We start from the raw sequence: 25,720 nt of genomic DNA on the forward strand, positions 1-25,720 counted from the left end.
AGGATATTAAGTTAAAGCTTAGTTTGAGTGCGACTTGAGATTATCTATTCATGTGTAGTGAATCTCAAAGCTGGGTGTTCTCATCATCTGCCGACTCAATGATCTGACAAATTGTGATGGCTCCTCCACACACTAACACTTAGTTCTTCACGGAACTACACTCCGTGATCCTGCCCCAACTTTTCTAGACACTCTTTCTACGTCAGTTACATTTACTAGACTTGTTTCAATTTACTTACTTTGGTGACATCACACCTTTCTGATAAAGACCCTATATAAAGGTTTTATTTTCACAGTCCGTGCATTCTTCTCCTCCTCTCCCAACGCCATCTTCTTGCGCTCACAACGCAGGGTAGAGATAGAAAAAACAGATGTAATGGTTCAGTCTTCCTTTTATTCACTGTGTTCTGTCTTTGCATGTCCTCTCCCCAAGGGTTACTCCCAAGAGCCGGCCCTGGAGATTTTTACTGCACACTGCCCTGGCGAGAAGCACAGTGGAGTTAAATCACTCTGCTTTCAGCTCTTCACAAGTCCCGTACCTCTAAAGGTCTGTCCACAGAAATGAACAGTTGAGACACCCACTAGTTACTTAGGTTAGCACCGTGTGTAAGAAACCCTGGTGTGTAGAGACGTAAAATTACATGAATCAGGGGTGGTTGCTAAGGATGCCCTTTGTGGATCTCTTTTGGAAAGATGTTAGACTCTAGTTAGCTACTAGAAGTCTACAACAAGTACTCGCTCCATCAAGTACGTGAGGCATTTTATAAGATTTAATATCCTTTCTCATTTTTACTCCTATTACAAACCTAGACCACTTCTGTCCACATTTGTGTTTCCCATAAAGATCTTTGTTGACCATACAGTTCACAGATTTATTGCTTCATATACACAAAAATCATAGAGCAGAATCGACTATATATATCTACAATGGGCAACTAGTTTAAACTTGCAAGCTGTCAAAGTTTTGTGTATCTTGAGATGCACGAAATAATACTCCACAGATCACATTGACACAGAATATGAATGAAAAGTTTTTCAATGAAACTACTCAAAGATGCTAAATTTGCACCTTTATAATTAATTATAAACTCAATGGATCATAGTTTCTCAAGATTGTTCATCTCTTTACCACCTCACTCTACTAAATATCATTCTGAGCTCTTAATGTTATGAAAGCCTCCATATAAGAGCTTAAATGCTTTTGAAATTAGAATCTCATCAATAAGCTGGTGACGTGGCATGGCCATACCTAGGGTGGAATAAGAACTACGGATTCATACAAACGAGGATCAGTTATTGATTTCTTTGGCTTATATTATTATTTAATTTTCCTAGTCATATCTTTCATTACTCATTTAAAAAAGCACCAAAATGAAAGTAACAACATTGATGTATAATTACCTTGGATGTTTTTCCTGGAAATTAAGCGCCAGCACCTTCTTTTAGTATGTACTATGAGATCGTATGTTGATAATTTACCGGTGACCACTTCATTGCATTAATGGGCTTTGAGGGGTGATGAGAAGGATGTGGCATTGAGAATATTAGTAGTGGGTATGTGTAGCTGCCGTTAGGAGCATGGACTGTGCTCACCCTCAATTAAATTGCATGTCACGCCTACTATATAGAGATCTCATCACAATATGTTCGTGTTCGACAAAATTGGCAAAACAGTCTTTGCAATAATGGAATCCTGCCACGTATTAGAGTTGATAGATATTCAGTAAGAATGTGAACGTAGCATCCAACTGATGGAAGTCTTTCAAACTTGCAGTTGAAGTCTAGACATACAAAAATTCGACCAGTCACAGACCTGAACCAATTGCAAAACCAATCCTATGGGACCATAGTCTTGACCCTTTTGAGATTACCTCAAGAGCCAAAACCAGCGTCTCTAAATAAATACGTCCGTGATGGAAATCACTAATTTAAGCTGTTTGATGGATCCATCCAGTTTTACCATGCACCGTATAGCGAACCTTGCTCATGTGTCTGCCTTGTAGTCAACACAAAGAAGATTTCCCTATCAAGAAAATAGCGTAGACTTGACTGATATTTTAAAAAGTGTGTGCTGATTGAAACGGTTTTGACAATAGTCAGTTGATTTCACAATGCTTCTCAAATCCCCGTCACAGACCCACTACTCACATGGTCCTTACTGGACGGAGAGAGTGGCTAAGAAATATCTTCAAAATCTAATGACAATCTTGAAACCAATCCATGAGCCGTTCCAAATTTATCATGCTGCGTAAGAATAAGGAGATAATCTTTTGGCGTACCTCTTGACTTAGGTTTGAGACTAAACAAGTAAGAAGTATAATCGATTGTTCTACCAATCAAACATTCACGTTTCATCTCCTGTAACCATGAATCATTCCTTACACTCAATCTTCTGCTAGTTTTGACCATGTACGTGATCAAAACGACCCATTAAAATTGAGTTGGCAGGCATCTCCAACTCATGTTAGCCACCCCCACCCCACATGAACCACCATACTGCAGTCACCATCAGTACCACCAGGCTTGAACAACAGCAGGACACGACGGACCATTATCTACGAGATACTTTAAGCATCATCCTTATTGTGACATCCTAGCCATAGGTGGTCTTTCTTTACACTAAAGATAGCCTCAAGATTGCATTCCTTGAAACTCGTAAATAATAAGCTGACGCACACTTTTTGACTGTAGTCTAAAACCGTATACACCGGTTTACTTATAGTTACACTGCTGCTTCTCTCTCCTCCTGTAATCCCAATCGTTGTTTGCTGCAACCTCCACTGCACTGTATCCAATTACACATTCACTTCGATAAGCTCTGAAGATGCGATGAACAGCATGTCTTCAGCACAGCTCTTCGCACATGCTAGTCGTTGTCGTTGTGTGTGTTAGCTGCGTGTTGTTGTCGTGTGAGTGCTGTGTTGTGATGTGTGCAAGCTTCCTGGGTCTAGCTGTGCGTGGCCTGTGTTGTGTTGTGTGTGTGTGTGCTGTTTTTGTTGTATGTGAGATGTGGTGTTATGTTTGATGCTTGTAGTGCGGAGGGCAGCCCTGTGCTTTTGCCTAGAGGCAGACCACTGTTTATTTTCTCTTAGAGACCAGGAGGTGTTGTGACTGTCATTACTGTAGGTAGGTAACTAAAGGATACACACAGTCTCTCACACACTCCACCACACTACACACACACACACAGACACACTGGTTAGTTGATGTCTGTGTGTGCTTTGCTTTTTGGTGCCCTGAGATAATATGCAATATTCTACATGTGACAATAATAATTGTGCGTTCATCCTGCTGTGTTTTCTCCATTAAACCTAATTTGCTTGCTGTTGATGTTACGAGTGAAGTGGAAAGAGGAGGGAGGATAGAGCTGTATTTTTCAGAGAGGAGAGGAGAGGCAGGGGTAAAGAAGGAGGTGAGTATAGAGGAGAAGGCTTTCTCATTCATTTCATAGTGTTTGTTGAGGAACCTGTCGGTGGACTGGTAGGTTCCAAAAAGGTGAGACGAATAATAATGATAAACAATTTTAGGCCGAGAAGAACACAAAATATTTAATATATAAAGTAGACCTGGTGTGGATGTCATACTTTACGTGCACAAATTTAAAAATCAAAAGAGTTAGAAAGCCCAAGATGTATTCAGTAAAAGATTATATAGTGTACAGTATGTGTTTTAGTTTCTCTTTACAGTAAGACTGCCGTCATATTTTGGTGTTCTGCAAGTTTAGCCTCGTAATTTATCCTCTGACTTGTTGGCTCTTATTGTACTGTCACATTGCCTTAGCTTCTGATTTGGAGAAGGGATATAGGTAGGTTACTACTCATCTTAGCTGGTTCCATGCGTCTCCCATACTGTAAATCCTTTTGAGTTCTTATTCAGTATGCAATGGGTACAGATATACGTTGTATTTATAAAAACAGGTATAGAGAACTTGCATGTTATAGAAAATAACTGGGACATAGACCTAAACCTCAAAAATGAAAAGATATAAGACAACAAATACTCATAAATAACACCATAATGTTATGACTATACACAGATATAAAGAACATTTTTAAGTGTTTGTTTAATTTACAGTAATTGCAACTTCAGTGGAAACATTTTATATATTACAACTGTGTCTTGGACTATATTGTTTATGTTTATACAAGAGCCTCCAGTTTATGAGTGTCCACGGGAGAGGTAAGAGCTTGTCACAATTAAGTACATTAATAAACAATCTATATCTGTTATATCGGATGATTATTATCGCAAATTATATTATCTGGGGCCATGGTAATCAAGTAAAGTTCACCGCTGTTCACAAAACCTAGAAAGGCGGCACTGGGCATTTAAAATAGAATAGCTTTGTTAAAATTATTATAATTCCTCAATATGTAATGGGTTACTCAGTCCGGGTCTGGATAGGATGGCGCCTGGGTGCGGATCCGGACAATGGGTGTGCCGCACTATTATGACCTCTGGTCTACCCAGCCACACGGGCCAGCTCTGGTGTGTTGATGTGTACATGGGTCTTGACTCAGTTGTAAACAGATGAAGGGTTTCTGTAAAAGAAAACTGTCTGTTGAAGCTGTGCAGCAGACTTTGAAACTTAAACTGTCTTAAAGATTCAGCCATGCTAGCTGCATGCTCACACTGATAATGTTTATAAGTCCAATTTCAAGCAGGTATAATCTTTATCTATTGTTCACTCATTCTTCGTTTATCCTTGTTAACATTGTAACATTTACTTATTAGCACTAAACATTTGTTGCTGATTTCATTAGTTAGCAGTGTTAAACTGGAAATTTCTACTGATGTTTGGCACCATATCAATAAGTCAGCAGGATCACCAATGCTGTCCACCATGTATCCAGACTTCCATGGCAACCCATTCCCAATAGTCGGCTTTTCTGTTCTGAATCAGGGTCTTCACGGGCCTGGTGTAGTTAGAACCAGCCAGGAGGCACCAAGATTCCATTCAGGATTATGCCTCTGGGACCCTGGGTATTCTGTGCACAATTTAATGGAAATAGGAAAGTTTAGTGGGCCAACACTGCCTTCCCTAAAAACAAGTGGCAATTATTTCCATTATCTTTAATCACTTCCCGTTACCAGCCGTCACAGTCTTGACACATACACGCTCTAATTTCAGAGGGACATCATCTGTCTTTGTTTCTATCCTGCAGTCCAAATTAATTCCCAGTATAGGTTGGCATCTGGTCTGCTTGGTTATTGGTCTCGAATATTTTTAATGGTAAATTACTGTTACCAAAATAAACAGAGGAAACTGACAGAAGGTCGGAAGCATTTTTTTTTTTTTTCAGGGCATTAAAGTGTGTGGGTGTATGTGTGTCCGGTGCGTGTGTGTGTATAGTCGCTGCAGTTGTTGCGCGTCAGTAGCGTGTCTTGTCTGTGTGTGCCAGACTACAAACAGGCCCCCTCTGTGTGGAAGAGAGTGATTATCGATGGCGGAGCGTTGCGGAGAGTAGGAAGTGTTGAATCTGGAATGATTATGCCGCCACAGTGGCGATGGAGGGCTGGCCTGTAGTCTGCCTTGTGCAAGACGTGGATGATCTGCATGCAGAAACCCCCCCCCCCCTCCCCCATTCCCCACCAGCCCAAGCGCCCACCCATCCCCCACAGCCCCACCCTCCTCCTTCCCCCCTGGGTTCCAGCATCTGCCACGGACCACTTGGGCTCTCGCGTCCCAGCGAATCCCCTTTGTGCTGGTGTGTCACGTCTTCGAAGCGATCCGGCCTGTGATGTTGGCTGGCACCGCTGTCCTCGCCAGGCGGAAGACTAAGCGCATGCAGAAGCAGAAGCACTGTGACTGAGTCCGCATCTGGGTGTCGTCGCTCGCGACGCATCTACACAGAAGTGGATACTCAGGAGTGCGCATGTGCCAGTTGTCGTCCAGCGATAGGCGTCCAACTAGTGGTTAGGAAAGTGTAGAGACAGGAGCGAGAGAGATAGGAGGGGAGCAATTGCTTAACAGTGGTCAAGATATCAGCTTACGGACTATCCAATATTACACAACAATGAAGGCACGCTACGTCCATTATTTTTCTGAGTCTTGTTATGTTGTCTGCCATCTATTAGTTCTTCTTCCAGACTATCTGAGGCTGGCAGGCCTCCTGGGCTGGCGCACGAGGCACAAAAAACCAGGCTCGAGGGGATAGGACTTCATGCGAGGGAAACTGTTAGTGAGAACACAATTCAATATAAGAAGCAAAGACGGGAGAAAAGCAGACAGAGAGAGAGAAAGTTAAACCGATCTTGAGGAAAAGTGCTAAAAGTGAGCGCTGTGACACTCAAACAAAATCAGCAAGCATGATAGACACCTTTGGATGAATTTCACTACCCCTGAATTTTTCAAGGTGCAACAGTTGAAAACCAGGACTTTCGGCTGTGCGTCTTGAATTGAAATTTGAAATGGATTGCCGAGAGCCTTCACAAAAAAAAGTGTGATTTTCTAACAGTCATGTAAAGGTGAAAAAGAGGGAAAGAACATTTTTATTTTAAAAGCGTAAAGCACATTAACATTTGCTGAAACGTATGCGCCACTGTGGCTTAAGTTGAGAATTATCGGGCCATAATGGTAAATGGTAAATAAAACAGTAGGACAAACTATATTAGTAAGTAGTATAAAGCGTCTGCAAACTGACTAATCAACAACATAAAGTCAAGTTATCTCCAGTCAAAAGCCAAAATAAACGGTTAAATAAATTTTGTGGAGTGACTTGTCTTTCCTTAATTGTTAAAGTGTTTACTAAGGTACTGTGGTGTTCAAGTCCCCTTAAGATTTCCATTGTGATTCTTCTGTTGATAAATTATAAATTGAAGAGCCATCTCACCATGTAGCGGCAGTCCAGACTTCTTGGTCCGATTGTAAATACGAAATGCTTCCTCCAGCTCCATCTGAGACGAGATGGTACACGGGTCCCCTACACACATACAAACACAAACACATTTTCATCAATATCATCACTGCAACGATAAGTTGATAAAACGATTAGTTGTTCAATTGAAAATTTGCTGCTTTTAATTGTGTTAAGATTACTTAATTGGATCTCTCTCTTTCATACTACTTCATGTCATTGGTCATGGAAGCAAATTTGTGAGTGTGGACAGCTGGATATGAGGACTTGAAGTCATTCCAGTGTGCAGTGTGATGTGGCAGTGATGCTTTAGACTGGCCAGGAGCGCAGGAAATGGGCGTTGGGCCAGAGTTTAGCAGTAGCACATAAAGGGCACAGAAGATGCCTTCAGGACGAGACAGAGCACGCAGACTGATGTACAGAGTATGAGTGTGAGGCACACCCACCTTCATCATCGATCCACTTGAGCGTGATGGGCTGCTGCTTGGCAACGCTGCACATCGTTCTCACCTCCTCACACAACTCCACAAAGGTTACCGTGGCAGCCAAGTCTGTGATCAACATGTCCCTGAATGCACACACACAGAAAATGTCAAGATTGAGTCACTTTGTCTAAGTGAAGCAGAGATCAAGAGATCCCTCAGGGGGTTCAAGGAGTCAACAACAAAATGAGAAACTCTTCACCATTATTGAATTCAAAATAAACTTTTCCTGTGCTCTGATACTGCAGGTTACAGACAAGGAGGCTCACTCCTCAGTTATCGGTTGTTTAGTTCAGCTGTTATTTGACAAGGTATTTACAGAGTATTCGGATGCGCAGACAGGTTTGATAGAGAAAAGGATAGAGGAAACTGTTGGCTGGGTTTGTAGCACAGTTAATGGCATATTGACTGGAGGACACTCGGCACTGTCTGTTGTGCAGCATTTACTGTTGGCTCCAGTCAGTCTCAGCTGCTTACCAGCTTGCACTGAAGTTAACTGGAGCGTTCAGAATAGATTATGCAGGTGTTGAATGGTGCCATCCAGGCTTGGACAAATGGACAAAATTATAAGTGGTACTACTTATAATGATGAAGAGAGAGACAGTGGTACAGCTGGGCAATTAACCGAAAAAGTATCAAAATCTGCATTTAGAACCTCTCAACAATTTAATCTCGCTCATGTCGGTTTATTCAGTTAATACTTTCCACAATGCATGCGTCCATGAACTGTCCCCTCAAAAAAATACTACCTCATGTTCAGATACCTGCCTCCACCCAATCCGCGTTCAATTTATCCATTTAGTCCGCATTCACTCAGAGCAAAGTTGACGATATGAACGACACAAGCGCAAACACTGAGCCTCATGCTACATCCAAACAAATACATTTTAGTTTTAAAATGCATCCATTTTGAAAGAGTTATGTTTACACCTGCCGTTGTTAATGGTAAAACAGCTAGCATGCTAACTGCAGCTGGCGATGACAGTCCTTGTTCTGCTCTTGGTGTAGCGCCACAGCAGAACAAGAACCACTGTCACCAACTTTAGTCCAAGATGGTGGGAGTTGCGCAGAGTAGCAGCGAGCAGATCAATGTCCAAAAGAAGTGTCAAAGTGGCTGAAAGATTTGAATCACAACTTCCAGTCAGGACTTTCATCAGAATAAAATCGGGGGGGAAACAGGATTCGGATCATGATTCAGATTGTGGACTGTGATTCTACCCAAAAAGATTGTCATATGATCTTTTGGCCAGATCGCCCACCCCAAATATAAATAGTAGCAATAGTAAAAAGTAGTAACAAGTACAGTAGCAGTACAGGTTATAGCGGTAGTAGTTGTAACACTAGAAAGATCTGAATAGCTACAGTACTGCAATAACCTCTCCACAAAATGTACACATTCCACAATATTTTGTTCCCACTTTCTGTTCAGCTGCTTTAAGGGTAGATCCAGCATATGATGGCTAAGACAGGGTATTGGTAAAACAATTTTCATTACTTGTTCTGATAGAATAGCTGAGTTTCAGTACTGATACCAAATCAATACTTTTGAAAATTGATGCAAACTTTAGGGACCTGGCAGTTTTTTATACTCAGTGCTATGGACACATTCTGATTGGTACCAATTGGAACTGATGTTCAATATCCTGCCCTGCTCAAGACAGACTAGAGGTTTGTCTTCATTAACCAAGTGAAGGACGAGTTTAGGAGTCAAGGTAAGTAGCCACTGTGCTCTGGTTGTTACAATAAATCACAAATCATACAAAATCACCAGGAAGACAAAGTTTACCCAAACAAGTGAGAAGGCTTTATTGTTTATCTATTAAATATCATAAACAAAGACTTTGCATTAATAAGGTGTAAACTGAGCAGCAGGGACAGACACTGGTTTAAATCAGTGGCCATGAATGATTTGTTTGACCTGAAACTGAAAGAACAGAGTGGCTGAATTTCATATCAGAGCTGGCCTTCAAGTACCCTTATCAGTGTAGAGAAGTTGCGTGCATGTTCAGTTTCAACATCAACCCTCACTGCTCTGCTGCTGGCTGAATACGATACTGTGGGCCTTGTATTCACATACAACAGTGCAGCCACTCTGAATCGAGCTTATAATGGAGACAGGAGCCAAACACACCGATAGATACGTGTGTGTTTTATGCTGTAAACAAATATCATCACCTAAAACCTTTAAAAAGGAATAGGAGCTACAGTGACTGAGTCCATGTGCGTGTGTCTGACAGGTTTCTGGGTGTGTGTGGCCAAGTGTTTATGGCAAGTGTTTGTTGGACTCTGACAAGGTGGAGCAGAGACAGCTTGCTTCCCAGCAGGCATTGCTCCACACAGTCAACACCCACACAAGTCAATGTGGAATGACACACAACACACACACACACACACACACACACACACACACACACACACACACACAGAGAAAGAAGGGTTATGCCTATATATATATATATATATATATATATATATATATATATATACTGTATATGCTTGCCAATATTTCCTCATATTGGTCCAGTATTTGTCTTGTAATCAAATTAGATGTGGTTGAGTCAACTCTGATATGATGAATATGAGTATTAGAGATTATACTGTATAATTATTTTTAATTTTATCACTTATGCTTTTTATACTGTTCACATTTAATGAGTGCTACAATACCTTAAACCTTAAAGACACTTGTGAGACATTGTGATATAATTAAACATATACTGTATGGTGAGTAACATGGGTAGTCAAATATTTCTGTCACCTCTAGCTCAAATACTGGACAACCCACTGTGTATTGGTTCCTTGGTAGCACAAACTGTGTTACTGGGTTTCCACCTACAACAACTGCGCAACCCATCAAACAAACATCAGTCTGTTCCCCACAAGTTCTGAGGGTGAGGCTCTGTTAAAGGCTCTAACAGTTATGATAGTGGATGATTGTGGCATCTGTTGATATTTATCTGTGATTGTGGGGTATGTTCAGACTGCCCTCAGAAGACTTGGTATTACTGTTAGACTAAAGGAGTATTCTGTAATATTTACTGTCTGTCACTAGTATGTGCTAACTATGCTGGACGTCATCAAATAACCGACTAATCACTGCAGCTCTAAACGATACTAAAACTTTTTAGCAGACATTGAGGTCATCTTCTAGCCCTCTTGTCCTGATATGAATCAACATTTTGCAAGTGTTGGACTGAATTTTATTTAGTCAAAAGGTCTCGAACAGCTACTTGGCTCCTTTTGCTCAAAGAACATGTTTTGTAGAAAAGATTGAAACTCAGGTCGTACTTCTCAATCACAAAAATAGTTTAAAATGTGAGTTGTTGTATTTACTTTTTATACAGTGACCAGTAAGTAGAGAAATCAAATCTTGAAGTTACACCATTTGGCCTGCACTGTCTGCTCAGTATATGCAACTACAGTTTTTAACCAAAGATGTTGTGTACAGTCAGGTATTTACTGATGACCAACACTCTGACCTGAATGGTAAAAAGAGGTTGGATACATATTCAGCATACCAAGTCATTCAGGAGGGTTGTGTCTACAAATTATAGAAAAACTAACCAGATCTGCCTGAGTTTAATGGGGCCATATCACCCCCCCCCCCCCCCCCCCCCAGTCTCTGTGTACACACACACTCCCCTCTAAAAATATATTTGAGGATATAACCAAACTAAGAGCTACGAAGCAGTTCTGACCCAATTCAGAGTTTTCAGTAAGTTCTACATCAGTATACTGCTACCTGAGAAGCAGCAGTCCTCTGACACTCGTTAACACTGTGCATTACCCCCACCTACAAGCTCATTGGCAATCAACATGAATAAAATGATCAGATAAACAGGCCAACTGAAGCCCCCCCCCCGCGACCCTCAAGGATAAGCAAGTACAGCCAAAGGACGGACGGACAGACAGAGGGACGGACGGACGGACAAATTATAGAACATTCTCATTTTAAAACCTTTTCTCACAAAGTTTAAAACAGCTGAATACAACTCATCGCAATGTTATTTTGAGCTATGTGGTCCTTCATGCTAAGTAGATTAATAAACCATTGAACAAGGTGGCTTTTCATTCTCAGGCCACAATATTTTGGTCTGTTTAACCTTCTCTGATCTCTTGATTATGAGATGCCAGTGTACGCCAGGTCCAGTGTACTGTGGACCTTGTTACTGTTAATCCAGCAGGGATCTAGAAGGCATTCCACAACATCATTTTTTCATGCACTTATGCATGGCAGTGTCAACTAGCTAGTTCTGAGATGTTGATCCGCAGGATTAGATTATTATTTATATTTGATCAATTTTTAAATTTATCTATCAACTAACATGCCCAAAAAGTAGTACTACAAATAGAGTGGCTTCAGAAAGTATTCATACCCCTTCACTTTGTGAATGCTTTATGTTGTAGATTTAATTGAAAATGGATAAAATTCCCCAACTTCAAAATTATTGAAAATCAAAAAGTGAACTCTCATTTACAGAGGTATTCAGGTGCACCCACTCTGAATACTTTCTGAAGCCACTGTAAATCACCAGGCCACCATTATTGGCTGATATTAACATACCACACATATATAGTATCATATTATATCTGTATCCCAGGAGATAATAATATGAAGGTGTGGCCCCTCGCAGACATCGTAGACCACGCAGACCAAACCGAAATGAGACAGTCTGGCTGACGGATGATTCCTGCTTTGTGTCACCAGTTGCGCCCACCATTACCGTTGCATCACACCTAGCAACCATCACAACATTTAACTTTTTTCCACAAAAACTGGAGGTTTTAGGGCCCCTTGGTTTTTTTAACAGTTGTAACATTAGCTGTTCAACTAAGCTGAAACCCAGTGCTTACATTTAAAAGCATAATCATCGGGGACTACGCCAACTACCCCACTCACTATTATGTCTAGGCAGCTGGGCCCAAATTCTCAAATCAGTATCAAGTATTTTGATTATTTAGTTAGTTTCATGGCATTACATTATCGTGTCTGTCACTGTGATGTCTGGGCATTTTCCCATATTTATAAAATTTAATAAATTATTAACTGAGTAATCATAAATGATGGTAAGTTGCAGCCTTACAGATAACACTGAACCTCCCTAACCTACTGCCGGCCGTCTAGGATGCTTCATGTCCATGATACTCTGTTGTTGTTTGTATAGATTATGAGGTGCACAAAACCTGGTCTGACTGTTCGCCTCCTCTTGTTGTTATCCATATGTGATGGGAAGAACCCAAATTATATAAACATCGTTAAAAATGAAAATCCCATGAACAAAACATGCTGAAATTACACCAACACTGCATTTATTCAGAGAATTACTGTGATACAAGCACAAATCTGAAAAGCATAGGTATGAACATCAAGTGGAAAGGAACCCAGACAAATACAATCAATATTACAAGGGCTGTCTAACATGATGAGCCTTGAGGCCATGTGTAAAGCCCAGCCACCTGCATTGTTAACTGTGGAATGAGCAATGAAGCTCTCACTGATCTCAAGGTACACTTGGGCTTTTATAATGTAAAAAATCAGAAAAACCATCTACCAAGGATCCAGCCTACAACATGTCTTATAAGTTGGCAAGAAAACTTAAAACACCACAGGAAAGTGTGCTGTTGCTGCAGTGTGTATTATTATTTTCCAGACTGATAAAAATCTCTACTCTTGGAGTCTTTGGAGTTAAAGAACAATAGACTTATGTTGTTTGTCCAAGTTGAGCTTATTATGAAAGATGACATAATTTCATAGTTAAGACAAGAGATGAGGCAGCATAAAAAGAATCAGACCGACAGAGTGTTTAGACACTGTAGAGAGGTGCCATGATTTAAGTCCACAAAGAGGGCAGGCCAGTCCACTCAATAATATATGATCCAGTCACGAGCGACAGGTTTACAGTCACTAAATATTATGTTCAGTGATTCACAGTGAAGCTGAGGCAGAAACACTGGAAGGAGGAATAAGAATATAAACATAGTTGAGCTTCAAGGCTCTCCAATAAAGTTATTTTACTACTTTAACTAACATCATTGCATTTTTGTCATGGTTTGGAGCAAGGTTCTGTTGTCATTCAAGATGGTTGGTTGGTCCTCTCTATCGGGCAGACGTGACATGCATCAGTACCTATTCTTTTTTACAAAGCCCTTATTGGGAAATCACCATCTTACCTTACATCTCTCTTGATCAGATCAGTTGATACACACCAAACTGGGTCACATGACTAATTAAAGTCTAATTAGATAAAGATTAAATGTCTAATGTGGATTTAATGTCTAATTAGACATTTGGATCTAATGCTCCAGACACAATGAATCAACTACAGAGCACTTTAAAAAACAGACAGCCTTATAAATTATTCATATTTTAGAAACAATATTTTAAACCTTCCCAAAACAGAATGCAATGGTTATGTTTTAATCTTGGCATTTTATTTGTTTTAAATTTTCCTTGTGTGTTATTTTTATTACAGTTTTATAATGTTTATTGTTGTTTATTTGTTTAAATTGAAAAATGAAATTTTTTTTGGACCATCTGTTTAATGAATTGTTTTTATAATGTTTTTATGTACATTCGGGTCTCTCTTGAAAATGAGATTTCTACTTCAATGAGATTAACCTGAATAAATAAGGGTGAATATAAATATATTGGCTGTGCCTCAATCACAACAAAAAAGTTTCATTTCATCAACTCAAGCGAAAATTTGCATACATAACTCATACTAAAGCGAAAAATCAAAGATAATGGGTTAAAGAGCAGAAATGCACATAAACAGATATGAGTATGGGAAACAGTTAGATATGAGATGTCAATCAACTTGTTGATGCTACTGCAACCACATATCTTATGAGGCAGTAAAATAAAAATGAAGTAAAACATTCACTACAAGTATTAAATTTTCTTATCAAGGTGGAGAAGCCCTCAAAACATAACACAATTCAGCCAATTATTTTTATTTTCATTAATTATATTATACCTAGGTGGGTTTGACATTGCTCAGGTACACAGGAGGGATTGACCTAGCTTAAACCCAGGTACCTTGCTGAAAAGTCAAGCAGACGAGGCAACACATTGACCTGTAACATCACCACATATCTGAAGTCTCAAACCACAGGTGTTTCCCCTTGTCATCGTTACCTGCCAGCTGACTAGTGTCTACTTATTCCCTCCGGACAGCTACTTACCCACAGTAGTGTGCTTTAATTTTCACCAACTCCGTGTCCAGGTCCATTATGGATCCGTTTGACGCTAGCATATGCATTGTGCAGTTTGGTTTACCTCCCAACGAGCCAAACGTTAACGGGACAGGCCTGAACTCGCCGTATCACCCGGTCACGTCGAAAAAATAAAAGTTTACATAACACGAGCAGGAGTAACTTTTCATCCGACACTGTCGAAAGAAAACTTGTCGAGCTGCTTTAAAGTTTCTTTCGTAAAGACACCATAGAGGCTTTGCTGGCGGAGGAGTTGTCAAAGTGGTTCGTGTAACGTCACAATTTCCGGTTGTACGTTTCAAAATAAAAAACACTAACAAATGTAACGAATGTAATGAGGGTAGTACTTTTATTTTGAAATTAAAATCACCTCAGCCCTGATCGCGTGAAGGCAAACTCACTGGCTAACTTGACACAGTTTCTTGTCGCTCACTATGGTTACCGTAATCCAAATTCACCTGTTTTATGGGGCTTTTCGACTGCCCCAGTAAAAGAAGTCCAGTATTCATGTACGGATGTGTAGACAGTGTATGGTAGTGAATTATTAACATATTGAAAGTTGAATAATGGTATTTTTCCTCTGTAGTTTCCCTTCTGCCACAGTTGGTCTGCCTCACGTATGAATACTTAATTAAACCTTCTTCGTGGTATGTCCTTGTCATAATCCAGCATTAGACGTAGTCTCTTTCATTCCCTTAAAGAATTAACTGTTAATGTCCACAAGATTTTGTATTAATGTATTTTTTAATTGTTTTTATTTTTTATTTTTTGTGATTTAAGATCATTTTTAGTTAGTAAAGTTTTCACGTGTGATGCAAGAGATTTATCAGAGGAAAGGCCCGTGAAGAACAACTCAACCAAAGCTAACAGAATAAACATATTTCATTGATACAAGGTGGCTATAGCCTCAACCATAATGCAGTTGTTGAGCGCCACCTGCTGGTTAATTAGTAAACGACTTCAAGAAGACATTATGGGGATGAAGTGTGCAAATTGGGTTGGATTTAAAACAAATCCCAAAAAATCATTTTAATTCATCTTTTCAGTAAAAAAAAAAAAATGGCAATAAAAACTAGCTAATATTGCACTACATGCAGAGGTGGACAAAGCACAACTCCATTACTCCGTTAATGTAGATACTTTTGGTCAAATATTACTCCAATACAAGTGAATTTTTCAGTCAAATGTTTACATGAGTTAAAGTAACTTGCTGCTGTTAACTTGCTTTTAAAAAAAAAGTATACTTTCTTATGTCTTATGTTTCTTATGCATTTACAGAACCTAATGACTCAGATACAACCTACTGAATGACTGACTTACTGAACCTGTAGAATGAAACGCTTGTAGATTATGCTACAAAGCCTGTAGAAATGGCGATAAAAACACAACTGAATCAACAAATGAACAGCCAAGTACCACAAGCTGTCTGTTTAAAAGTCTGGAATTAAACAAACGTTGCATATCTCGACATGCTTTCTCAAGTTGCACTGCAAATTTTTGGGGGCAGTGTTGAAGGTTGGCCGTGGTAAATTCAGCATTTAACATTAAAAACAAAATGAATCTTTCTATTTTTCTAAAACATCAGACATGGACTTAAGATAAGGCCGTGGTGCTCTAGTGAACAATCCTCAGCCTCTTCTTTATCTAATGTATAGCCATCGTAAGGACACTGCCAGGTTCAAACTGAACTGTTCAAAAAAGCAGCAGCACAACATGACTAACAGTGTAGGAGTTGGCTGGGATTGTTTTGTCTCCTGTGATGAACACAGCGTATGGAGGCTCATCAGCCTCCTGTGCTCAGAAATATGGAGGAAGAAAAAGATGTCACGTGGACTTCAGGTTTGTATGACGACAGAAATGAAGACATGGATAGGCTGACCCATGCAGGGTCATTAAAACATTCCCTTGACTATAAAGCCATAAAAGAATCTCAACCTCTACTCTATGTCCATAATGGGATAATACCTGGGGCTGAGGTGTTTCAGGTCTGTTTGCCATTCTGCAGATAAGATAAAGGAAAAGTTAGCATGGCTCCATTAAGCGGCTGTGCACGGCCCTCCACTGACCCCTCTTTGCCTTACTCTCATTCATTATTTTAACACCAAAACAAAATATGTGGGCAGTGATTCAGAAGTCTAAACTTTATTTACTGAAGTTTAACATTTAGTGGCCCATATTCAAACAAGTTCCCAATTGGTTTGTGTTAACTTCAGCAATAACTGTGCTGTGAAGATTTGGGGCCCTTGGGGGTCTGGGCCCTATATAGACAACCTGATGAGCCCAAGAGGAATTTAGCCTCAAAAATAAGTATTTAGTTCACCTTAACTCTAAAGTGACCACAGTCACAGTCTATCTAGCTAGACCTCACACCATTTGAACACTGACCTCGAGCCCATACACAGACAGTCTGTCAAACCCTTTGACCCAGTAGGTGTTAGCTAAAGCTACATTAAGCTTGCATGGCCAGATACCAGGCAAATTTATCTGGAATACTGTTTTACTTTAAACTAGCTCATTAAGCAGGAGACATACAGTAGGTCCAGTGCCTTTTCAGTGAGCTAAGTAGGTTAACCAGAGGGGGGAACATGCTTGGTTGGTATAAGCCCCAACAATAACACATCATCATTTAACAATTTGACAATAAAATGCACAAATGACCTGAAATCAGCTGAAATCGTGACTCATGATTTTTCGGCATATCATTCAGCTCTAATGGTCTTTTAGGGTTGAAGGAAAATCATCACTGTGGTGTTATGTTTGTGATTCCGGGACAAAGATGACATGACAAGTAACAGGTTACAACAGCCTTTTATTGGTTTGGTTTGTAATAGTTGGGCGGCCCTGTAGGCACCGCAGCTTTTCTACAGGTAGGTGTGTATAGGATCTCAAGAAAAGACAAAGATAATATATGGTCAATGAATTTGTTTTACCTGTGTACAATAGTTTAGTTTAGTTTATTTAGTTTATTTCGAACATGTGCGATTAACACAACAGAGTAAACTGAAAAAAACAAACAAATCCAATAACAATAGTCAAAACAAAAATAATAATGTGAACCCAACATGTCCGAAAAGGAGCAGGATGAAGCATATGCTTATTTAAACCTACCCCTTCTCCACTACTCAATTATCAATCTTTCTCCCCAAACATATATATTTACATAAAAAAGAAAATAGATTAAATAAACAAATACATAAATCATTTGTCATTTATGAAAACACTCGATAATTAAAGCCCTTCTTCCTCCCTGTACCTCGTGAAAACCATGTGTTTGTACCGCTTTTTAAACTGGATCATGCTTGGACATTGCTTGAGCTCCACACCCAGTCTGTTCCACAGCCTCACTCCACAAACTGACAGACAAAAACTTTTTAGTGTTGTACGTGCCCGCTGATGTTTTAAGTTAAACTCACCCCTCAGATTATAACCCCCAACTCTGTAAAAAAAACAATTTTTGAATATTTCCAGGAAGTAGATTGTTTATTGCTTTGTACATAATTTGTGCTGTTTGGAAATGAACCAGGTCAGTGAATTTTAATATTTTTGATTTTAAGAATAGTGAATTTGTGTGATCTCTATAGCCGGTATTATGAATTATTCTTATGGCTCTTTTCTGCAGTATGGATAGAGATTGTATTGTACATTTATAAGTATTGCCCCAAACCTCTGCACAGTATATACAATACATTCCCATGTTGCATCAGTGACCTTTTGACCCTTTTGTTTCACATTTGATTTTGATTATGGACAAATTGTCACTGCAGAGGTTGAACTGTTCGGGATTAAAGGAAAAAATGCCTGTAATTCATCAGTTGTTATTTGTCCGTCTGAAATTCAAATCTAGTTATGTAGAGGCAGACATTAGAAATCGATTTGTGTAGCACTATTCATAAATACAATGTAACACAAAATGCTTTACAGAATAGCAAAGCTAAGATAAACATAGAACAATAAAGACAAAATAATAAAATATTACATATTAAAGCACTGGACATATATTCTGGTGAATCAAACCATAAATGAAAAGTAAGATATTAAAAATCACATAAAAAAGGCAAAGTAGTGAATATAAAATTATAAAATGCTAAAAGTGAGAAGATGTTTGGAAGAGAATAAAACCAAAAATAAAAGTAGAAATGAAATAAATGAAAGTAAGGTATTCAAAGGAAACAGTCCAGAAAATAATCATAGAAATATTATGTAGGGTAGCAAAGAAAACACCAATCTCTGGTCACAAGCCGAACAAGTGTTTCTGACAAACACAATAAAAGAGGTGTAAACAAAAAGGAATGATTTCTTGATGCAGCGCCGCAGACGACATCGTTACTCGGGCCTCCTTCTTTGACCTTCACCCGGGTTTCTGAGCAACTGTTGGACAAGAGAAGTGAAAGACTGCTTTAGTTCTTTGTTATGGAATCCCAGTGGAAACTCATTTCAACTGACTAAAAACATACAAAGAAATGTTGCACTGATGTAAAAATAAATCTATGTAAATTAATCAATAAAAAAATTTACAATGGAGGAAGAAATGGAGGAAAAAAATCTTGAGAAGATTTCACAAACTGAATTGATTATTTTATTCAAATAAAGCCGTAATCACTGCAAGTAATATTTTGAGGAAAAATTTGTTGTACTGTCTTTTGAGATAAAGTTGTTATTTTATAAGTCACTCTTTTACAAAGATGCGTCAGGTGGACGATCTATTAACTTGTAGCATTTGAACATTAATTTCGTGGCAACAAAACAAGCTGCAAGTTTTCATTCTATCTAACAGTTACAAATTATGGTGTCTTCATTTTTTATTATCACTTTAGGATATTCTTCCTTGTGAACGACTCAACTCTCACTTTCTTATGACTGGTATAAAGGTCTGTCAATGAAAAGTACTGTTTACAATATTAAACACATTCTGGCTGCCTTTCATATTATTACCAGAGTCCACTCACGTTCAAAATATGTCCCATTATAGACTCACACATCATGTAGCTGATTTCATTTCAATATCCTAAAATCTACGATAACAAGATGCTGAATTTTGAGAGTCATCAGCTGTTATTTGACACGTAAAAGCTCACGGACGGCTCTCACACAGTTGCCCAGTTACTAAAACATCTTGTAATACTTAATCAACCATCAATAATACTTGATCAACTTAATTCTCGCAACAGTAAAATTTACAAATATTTCAACTTTGTTCTCAAGATTAATTTCTTTAGTTACTCCCCCTCTTAAACAAATGAAATGAGTATCACACTGACTTTTTGTAGAAAACATACAGCACAGCAAACTACCAATAATGGTGAATGATGTCCATAGAATCCGCTACAACACTAATCATAATCATAATCAGGTCACACTATCAGAGCGTGATATACTGTATGCTTTTAGAGTCATTCTTTAATAAGCAGTGACCTACATTGTCCACGCTGTGCAGTTCACACCATCCTGTGAAAAATAGCCTGGCTGACAGTCTTCACACACTGTATCAGTTCTGCTGGTTCCTTTGAGAAAGATACAAAACTCAGGTTCATTACACAACAACCCAACATCCAGTGAAAATCCATCATTTATCAGACCGGGAAAATCAGAGGCTTCACTGTCAGACTAGTCACACTTTCATTTTTCTTACCAGGTTCTTTTATCCTCTGACCAGGTGCACAGTGTGTGTGTTTCTCTGCCAAACTACATCCTGTATCGTTGGCCAGACTCCTGCAGAAATACCCACTTAAATACTTTGGAAAACATCACAAAACTGTGTCGGGTTGTTACTCGTACACTTCTGATGGGCAAAGACACCATGAAGCTTAAAAAAAAACAAGTAAACGATCATATTGTCAATTATGTTTGATGTTTAAAAACTAGGATCAGGGTTTTCTCAAAACTTTTTAAGACAATGTTCAAGGTGCTCAGTTCTACAGAGAAGTGCAGCAAGCCTGTATTCACACCCCCCACACTGAGCCTTACTAGAAACATAGCGATGATGGTATGTTAAGAAATTTACTCTCTAACCCACAAGGGGTCACCTGTGGATCCACTGTCGTGGCCTGCGGATCACTCTTTGTGAAAGACTGCATTTAGATAATTATCTTTATTAAAACATACAGCAATTGATTTGCCTTCTAATTAAAGAACATACTTTTAATTAGTTAAATATCTTAATTTTACTAAAGACCTTTCATCTGGCTGTACCTGCGGACACAGGAGGTGCAGGGGGAAAACACTTATTCAGGCAATTGGGTTGATTCATGAAAGTCCCATTGTTTACAGGAGAGGCAATTGGCAACGTGTGCCTGACTCGTGGTGTACGAGTCGCGTTCTGTCAGAACACAATGCTGTACCTGTCATAGACGAAATAACATTCACGTCATGAATATTGTCAAGTTATGTTCATCTCATAAGATACAGGCGCCTGTACGCATGAGTGATGTGAGTAAGTGGTTATCACATCTAACTTTTGCCTGATCACTATTTTCATATATCAGGAAAGCCTTTTGTCCTTCTTGTTTTTGTCTTGGAGTCTGATGGAGTGGATGGAGCGCCTGCCTGCTCAATATCTGGCTCAGCATGGATGGTGAGTAAGTTGTATTTTTTATTCTTTTAATAAATTGAAAAGACTATGTCCAGTTTCAAATCTAAAACCTAACCTAAAAACCTACATAATAAGGAGTTGCATGTATGTGTGCAATGTAGAGTGGTGGGCAGTACTATGGAACATTTTGCAAAAAGAGTGAAGCTAAAACTGTTTAAACTTCGTTTCACCTATACAGTAAAGAATCTACTTAAACAGTAAAATGTTGCTACTGTTATGCTGTGTATGTTGGTGGAGCTGGTAAACATCTGAACTGTGAACCCCAACTACACAGGGATTTTTGTAAGACATCAGAAGGGCCAAAAAGATTGTAAAACCACTGGTTTCCCACTTCAATGTGCTGTATTAGTATCAAGCTTTGTATATTTATGAACTGTGAGAAATCTTCATCCTTAAAGTCAATCTACAAACTAAAACTGCTTAAGTACAGTAGCTGTGAGTAAATGTAGCTTAGTTTACTTTCCCCCGCATGGTCTTTCAGACCACTGTGTATGCTGTCTAGTAGTGCTACAAAAACATTTTTTGTGTAATGTTGTAAAAACCAGTTCAGAAATTGACACAACGAAAGCAGAAGAAAATGGGCCCAAAAAGACTGTTTAGTTTATCAAAATATTGGACAGCTTCTATTTAAAGGGACTTGAGTAATAAGCAAAGGCCGGGGAGCTGGCTGGTGTGAATCAACTTGAAAAGGTACAATGCTGTACATTCAATGGTGCCATTTTTTACATGTCTGCATCCTCGCTGGAATTACTATATGCGATCATTTTCACACTCAATTTACCAACATGTGCAAGAATGGAGGCATTATGGTAAACCCAGCAAGTACGAACGTGTGAGGAGAAGATGGAGATGATGTGCAATCCCGAAGCAGATGTGAGCTTGGCAGTAAAAAGGAAGCGGCAATAGTAAAGAGACTTTGAAACTAAAAACGTGTTACTTTTGGTTAGGTTGGTTGTGCAGTCTGCACACTATGGCAATCACAGGTTCATAGTTTCAGCGTTTCTTGTTAATGGTGCGTTCATTTTTAGGCTGTTCTGGCCTGTGAACTGCTTCAGTGGGTTATAAAATAATATAGTTTCCCTCTTTGTTCTATTGAAGAGTTGCTTAGGTTGATTGTTTAAATGAAAAGAAAAGTGCGCCTGACAGAGACAGGCCTTTTTGTCGTCCTGTGCTACAATTACTGCTGGCATGACCAGGCCTGAACTGATAATGATTTCCATACTGCATCACTTGCAAGCGTGTGTTGAATTAATCTGAAATACCGACAGCTAAAGACTCGAGTCCGATAATTCCGACGGCACCTGAAGCAGCCTACAACTTATTAACTCCAGTTTCCAGAAGTTTATTTTATTTTCATCAGCTGTGACAGGAACAACAAATGTTATAAGTATACAAACAGAAAACGAGACAACAGGCTCAATAACTTAGTCTGCAATCCTGTCTCATGACATTTAAGCTTTATCTGCACGAAGCGTTTATGACGTAAGCAAGTCATGTGGTCTTATTATATAAAGGGACAAAGATGATTACATGAGAATGGTACGTTATGTTGTGGAGGACAGCAAAGGGTTTAGTTTTGTGCGAAGTCGGTCATCGTTTTATTATCTGCCCTCACGAAGTGTCTGTCCTTCAGAAGTGGTTTGAGGGGGATATCGGGATTTGGATTGTAGAGTATGATGATAAACAAACGTGAGAGGATGATTGGCATGTAGTCAACATCATAGTGCGTGGCATCAGAGTCATTGTTCCCTACGAAGCGTGGGGTCCGATGCTCTCAGGCTCACAGTCACAATAATTGGGAGACTTTGCGTAGGTTTCGTTATTGAACCTGTTCACGAGTTTCCTACCGTTGGGTGACACGCATAGGACAAGGCGACGTGTCCGGGTGCTTCGCGTTCCGTGTACTCCCTGCGTCGACAGCATAATCCTGGTACCAGGGGTGAAATACAAGCCACATACCTTGTTGAAAACACAGGTGTTGAAGTCATGCTGGTCATTCACGCAGTATGTCGATGTCAAGCATCATATAGCAACATCACATAGTGGCTATACGCTAGAGGTAGCGTTCACATGTCGTATGACGTATCTACAGTCGATTGAAATGTGAGACATCTTGTCGTCGTTGAGCTAGATTTACCCGAGGTAAAAGAGACTCGTAGCAGAGCGGTCGACGTGTTAATGCCGTACGAGCAAACACATCTGCTTCTACAGGTTCTGGGACAAATTAGTTCACAGATCTTTACACAAACTGCTCAGCAACAGGATTCACTATTGTTTCTAACAAGGAGAAAGAAAAGAATGCCTGTTTTTTTTTTTTTTTTTTTTATTTTTAACAAACCTTTAATCCATTCATTTGCTTTTTAAGGTAAATCAAACAACGCGCTGTAAGTAAGATAAACATGTTTAAGTTGCACAGATAAACATTCACAAAGGTAATACAGAGGATACATATAACACATAATAAAAAAGCACAGATCTAATTAAAGGGCAATCGAAGATTTTTAAAGATTTTTAAATAGGGCAGAAGCTGTTCGTGTTGGTTTTTCTTTTAGATGCGTGTTTAAATTGATTTTGATTATTAATTAATTAATTCAAACTTTAAAACAATAAAGCATGGTTTCTAACTGTAAATGTTACGATTATGATATAGAATTGACCATTATAATAAGATTCATCATGTACACCAGGTTTGTCAGTGTTTTTATTTTCGAGGTAAACAAAATAATAGCATTCTTCTTACAGTAAAATAAAACTTTCATCAATATTTTCATTAATGAAAGTTCAGACGTTTCCCAGAAAATTCTCTACAATTGGGCAATAAAAACAAGATTAACATGGACAACAGTTTTGGATTGTCCATAACAAAAGCTAGGAATTCACTCAGGGTCACGATCCAGTGCTTTCTCGACACCGAATATTCATTTACAAATTTTCTCACGTCACATCACTCACTTCTCTCACACTCGCATCTCTCTCTCGTCTCTCTTCTCACTCACTTCACATCACTCACGTCACTCTCACTCAGCTTCACTCACTCATCACTGCACGACACACACAACAGTTCACACTACACACACACACACGACACAACAGCACACACACACGACACACACAACACACACACACAGTGGTACCACGCACACACACACACAACACACAGCACACTACACTACACAGAGGAGGTGTTGAAGAATTCTTACTTTATATGTGTGAACGGTATCTAACGTATTAATGTGGAGATTTTGCTCTCTGTGTACTGTTTTCTAGTTTCTGATACATTGTAAACTAAAACACGTTCACTGCTGAAGCAGCATCAACGCAGCAGTGCTCTTTGACGCCATGGCATGTGTGGGTTTTTTATTAAGGCCTGCAGAACTTCTTCTGAGAAATCAAAGAGACTGTTTACTTTTGCGCTGGGTTCCGATGTAATTTACAGGCAACTGACAGAACTTAACTGTCTTTATTAAGGAGACTGTATTATCTCATTATCCGTCTTAGTAAAAAATAGGTAGTATCAAAGTAGGCTAGATGTTATCGGGTTCAATAAACCCTGTACAGAGTTAAAATAGAATTATAGTATATGAATAGCTATTATATAATGATTGTTAATTGTGTTGTTTACTATGAAAGCTGTATATACGAGTGATGATACACTGAGCGGTGAGAAAACAGAGGACATTGAGATACAAACCAAAGTGGTCTGGTGTAGCAACGAGACGCTCGTATCGTGTGAAAAGCAGTAATGATGGACAACTATCTCTTTTAAGAGGCACTGAGGAAGAGCAATGAGTTGCTGCGTGTGTGTTACGTGTAAGTGATGCCTGTGATGTGCCGAGTCATTCGAGGACTACAACATCAATGCCTACTACATTTGGGAACATATCCACCTGCGTTTTGTATCGTATGGTTCATGAGACATTATGAATTTGGTCCCAGTCATTATGTACACAGACCCTCTTCATAAGGATCCATAAGGATGTGTCCTGAGTCAAAAGGTCCACTCACTCCTCCAGCAGTTGATGCTTCTTTTGAGGCTCCAGTCCGGAAGTAAAGTACAAACTGTTTTATTCCATTCATCAAATGTCCAAATTAAAACGTACTACTGTTGAAGATAAATGTTTTATGAATTAGGACTGAAAAAAAATTATTGCCGCTAGAAGCTGGGTTCGCGGACAGCACGGCCATGTTTGTCCCATGATGCTGCAGTAAGGAACACTGTGCTCTGTTCCTAGCTGTTTGTGTCCATATTTGATTGATCGGAGGACTAAAGTCCAGTTTCTGCTGATGCATTCTGTGAGGCTCTGTCCACCAGGTAGAATTCATCAGTAAAGTCTGTAGTCGCATTAAAGTCCTTCAGGATGTGCAGAGTGTGGCTGCGTGTGTGTGGTCTGGTCTGCGCTCACGTGGCCAATCACAATGATGTAATCAACTAGCTGTCACGTGTGACACAGATGTGTGTCACATATGGATTATAGTATATGTAAATCGTTATAGTTATACATAATATAAGTTTCAATATCCCAAAGCTGATCATGATGCAGACTGTAGACTCGAGTCAGCTCTGTAGCACGGGTGGC

General features: G+C 39.2%; 2 protein-coding genes across 2 annotated transcripts in view; both read right to left on the reverse strand.

The window, feature by feature from the left end:
- Positions 1 to 14,632, reverse strand: part of prkcz (protein kinase C zeta) — a 119,350-nt gene extending 104,718 nt beyond the window's left edge. The window contains exons 1-3 of the mRNA XM_022761698.1: positions 14,525 to 14,632; positions 7,304 to 7,425; positions 6,834 to 6,923 (exon numbers count right to left, since the gene is read on the reverse strand). Coding sequence (XP_022617419.1) covers positions 6,834 to 6,923; positions 7,304 to 7,425; positions 14,525 to 14,601 — 289 coding nt within the window. The 5' untranslated portion in view covers positions 14,602 to 14,632. The remainder of the gene's footprint in view (positions 1 to 6,833; positions 6,924 to 7,303; positions 7,426 to 14,524) is intronic.
- A 3,382-nt stretch (positions 14,633 to 18,014) lies between these two features.
- LOC111233793 (tumor necrosis factor receptor superfamily member 5-like) overlaps positions 18,015 to 25,720 on the reverse strand; it is a 9,638-nt gene continuing 1,932 nt past the window's right edge. The window contains exons 4-6 of the mRNA XM_022761690.1: positions 20,184 to 20,275; positions 19,971 to 20,055; positions 18,015 to 18,922 (exon numbers count right to left, since the gene is read on the reverse strand). Coding sequence (XP_022617411.1) covers positions 18,751 to 18,922; positions 19,971 to 20,055; positions 20,184 to 20,275 — 349 coding nt within the window. The 3' untranslated portion in view covers positions 18,015 to 18,750. The remainder of the gene's footprint in view (positions 18,923 to 19,970; positions 20,056 to 20,183; positions 20,276 to 25,720) is intronic.

Source organism: Seriola dumerili, unplaced genomic scaffold (genome assembly GCF_002260705.1).
Source record: "Seriola dumerili isolate Sdu_G_001 unplaced genomic scaffold, Sdu_1.0 BDQW01000425.1, whole genome shotgun sequence".
Lineage (NCBI taxonomy): Eukaryota > Metazoa > Chordata > Actinopteri > Carangiformes > Carangidae > Seriola > Seriola dumerili.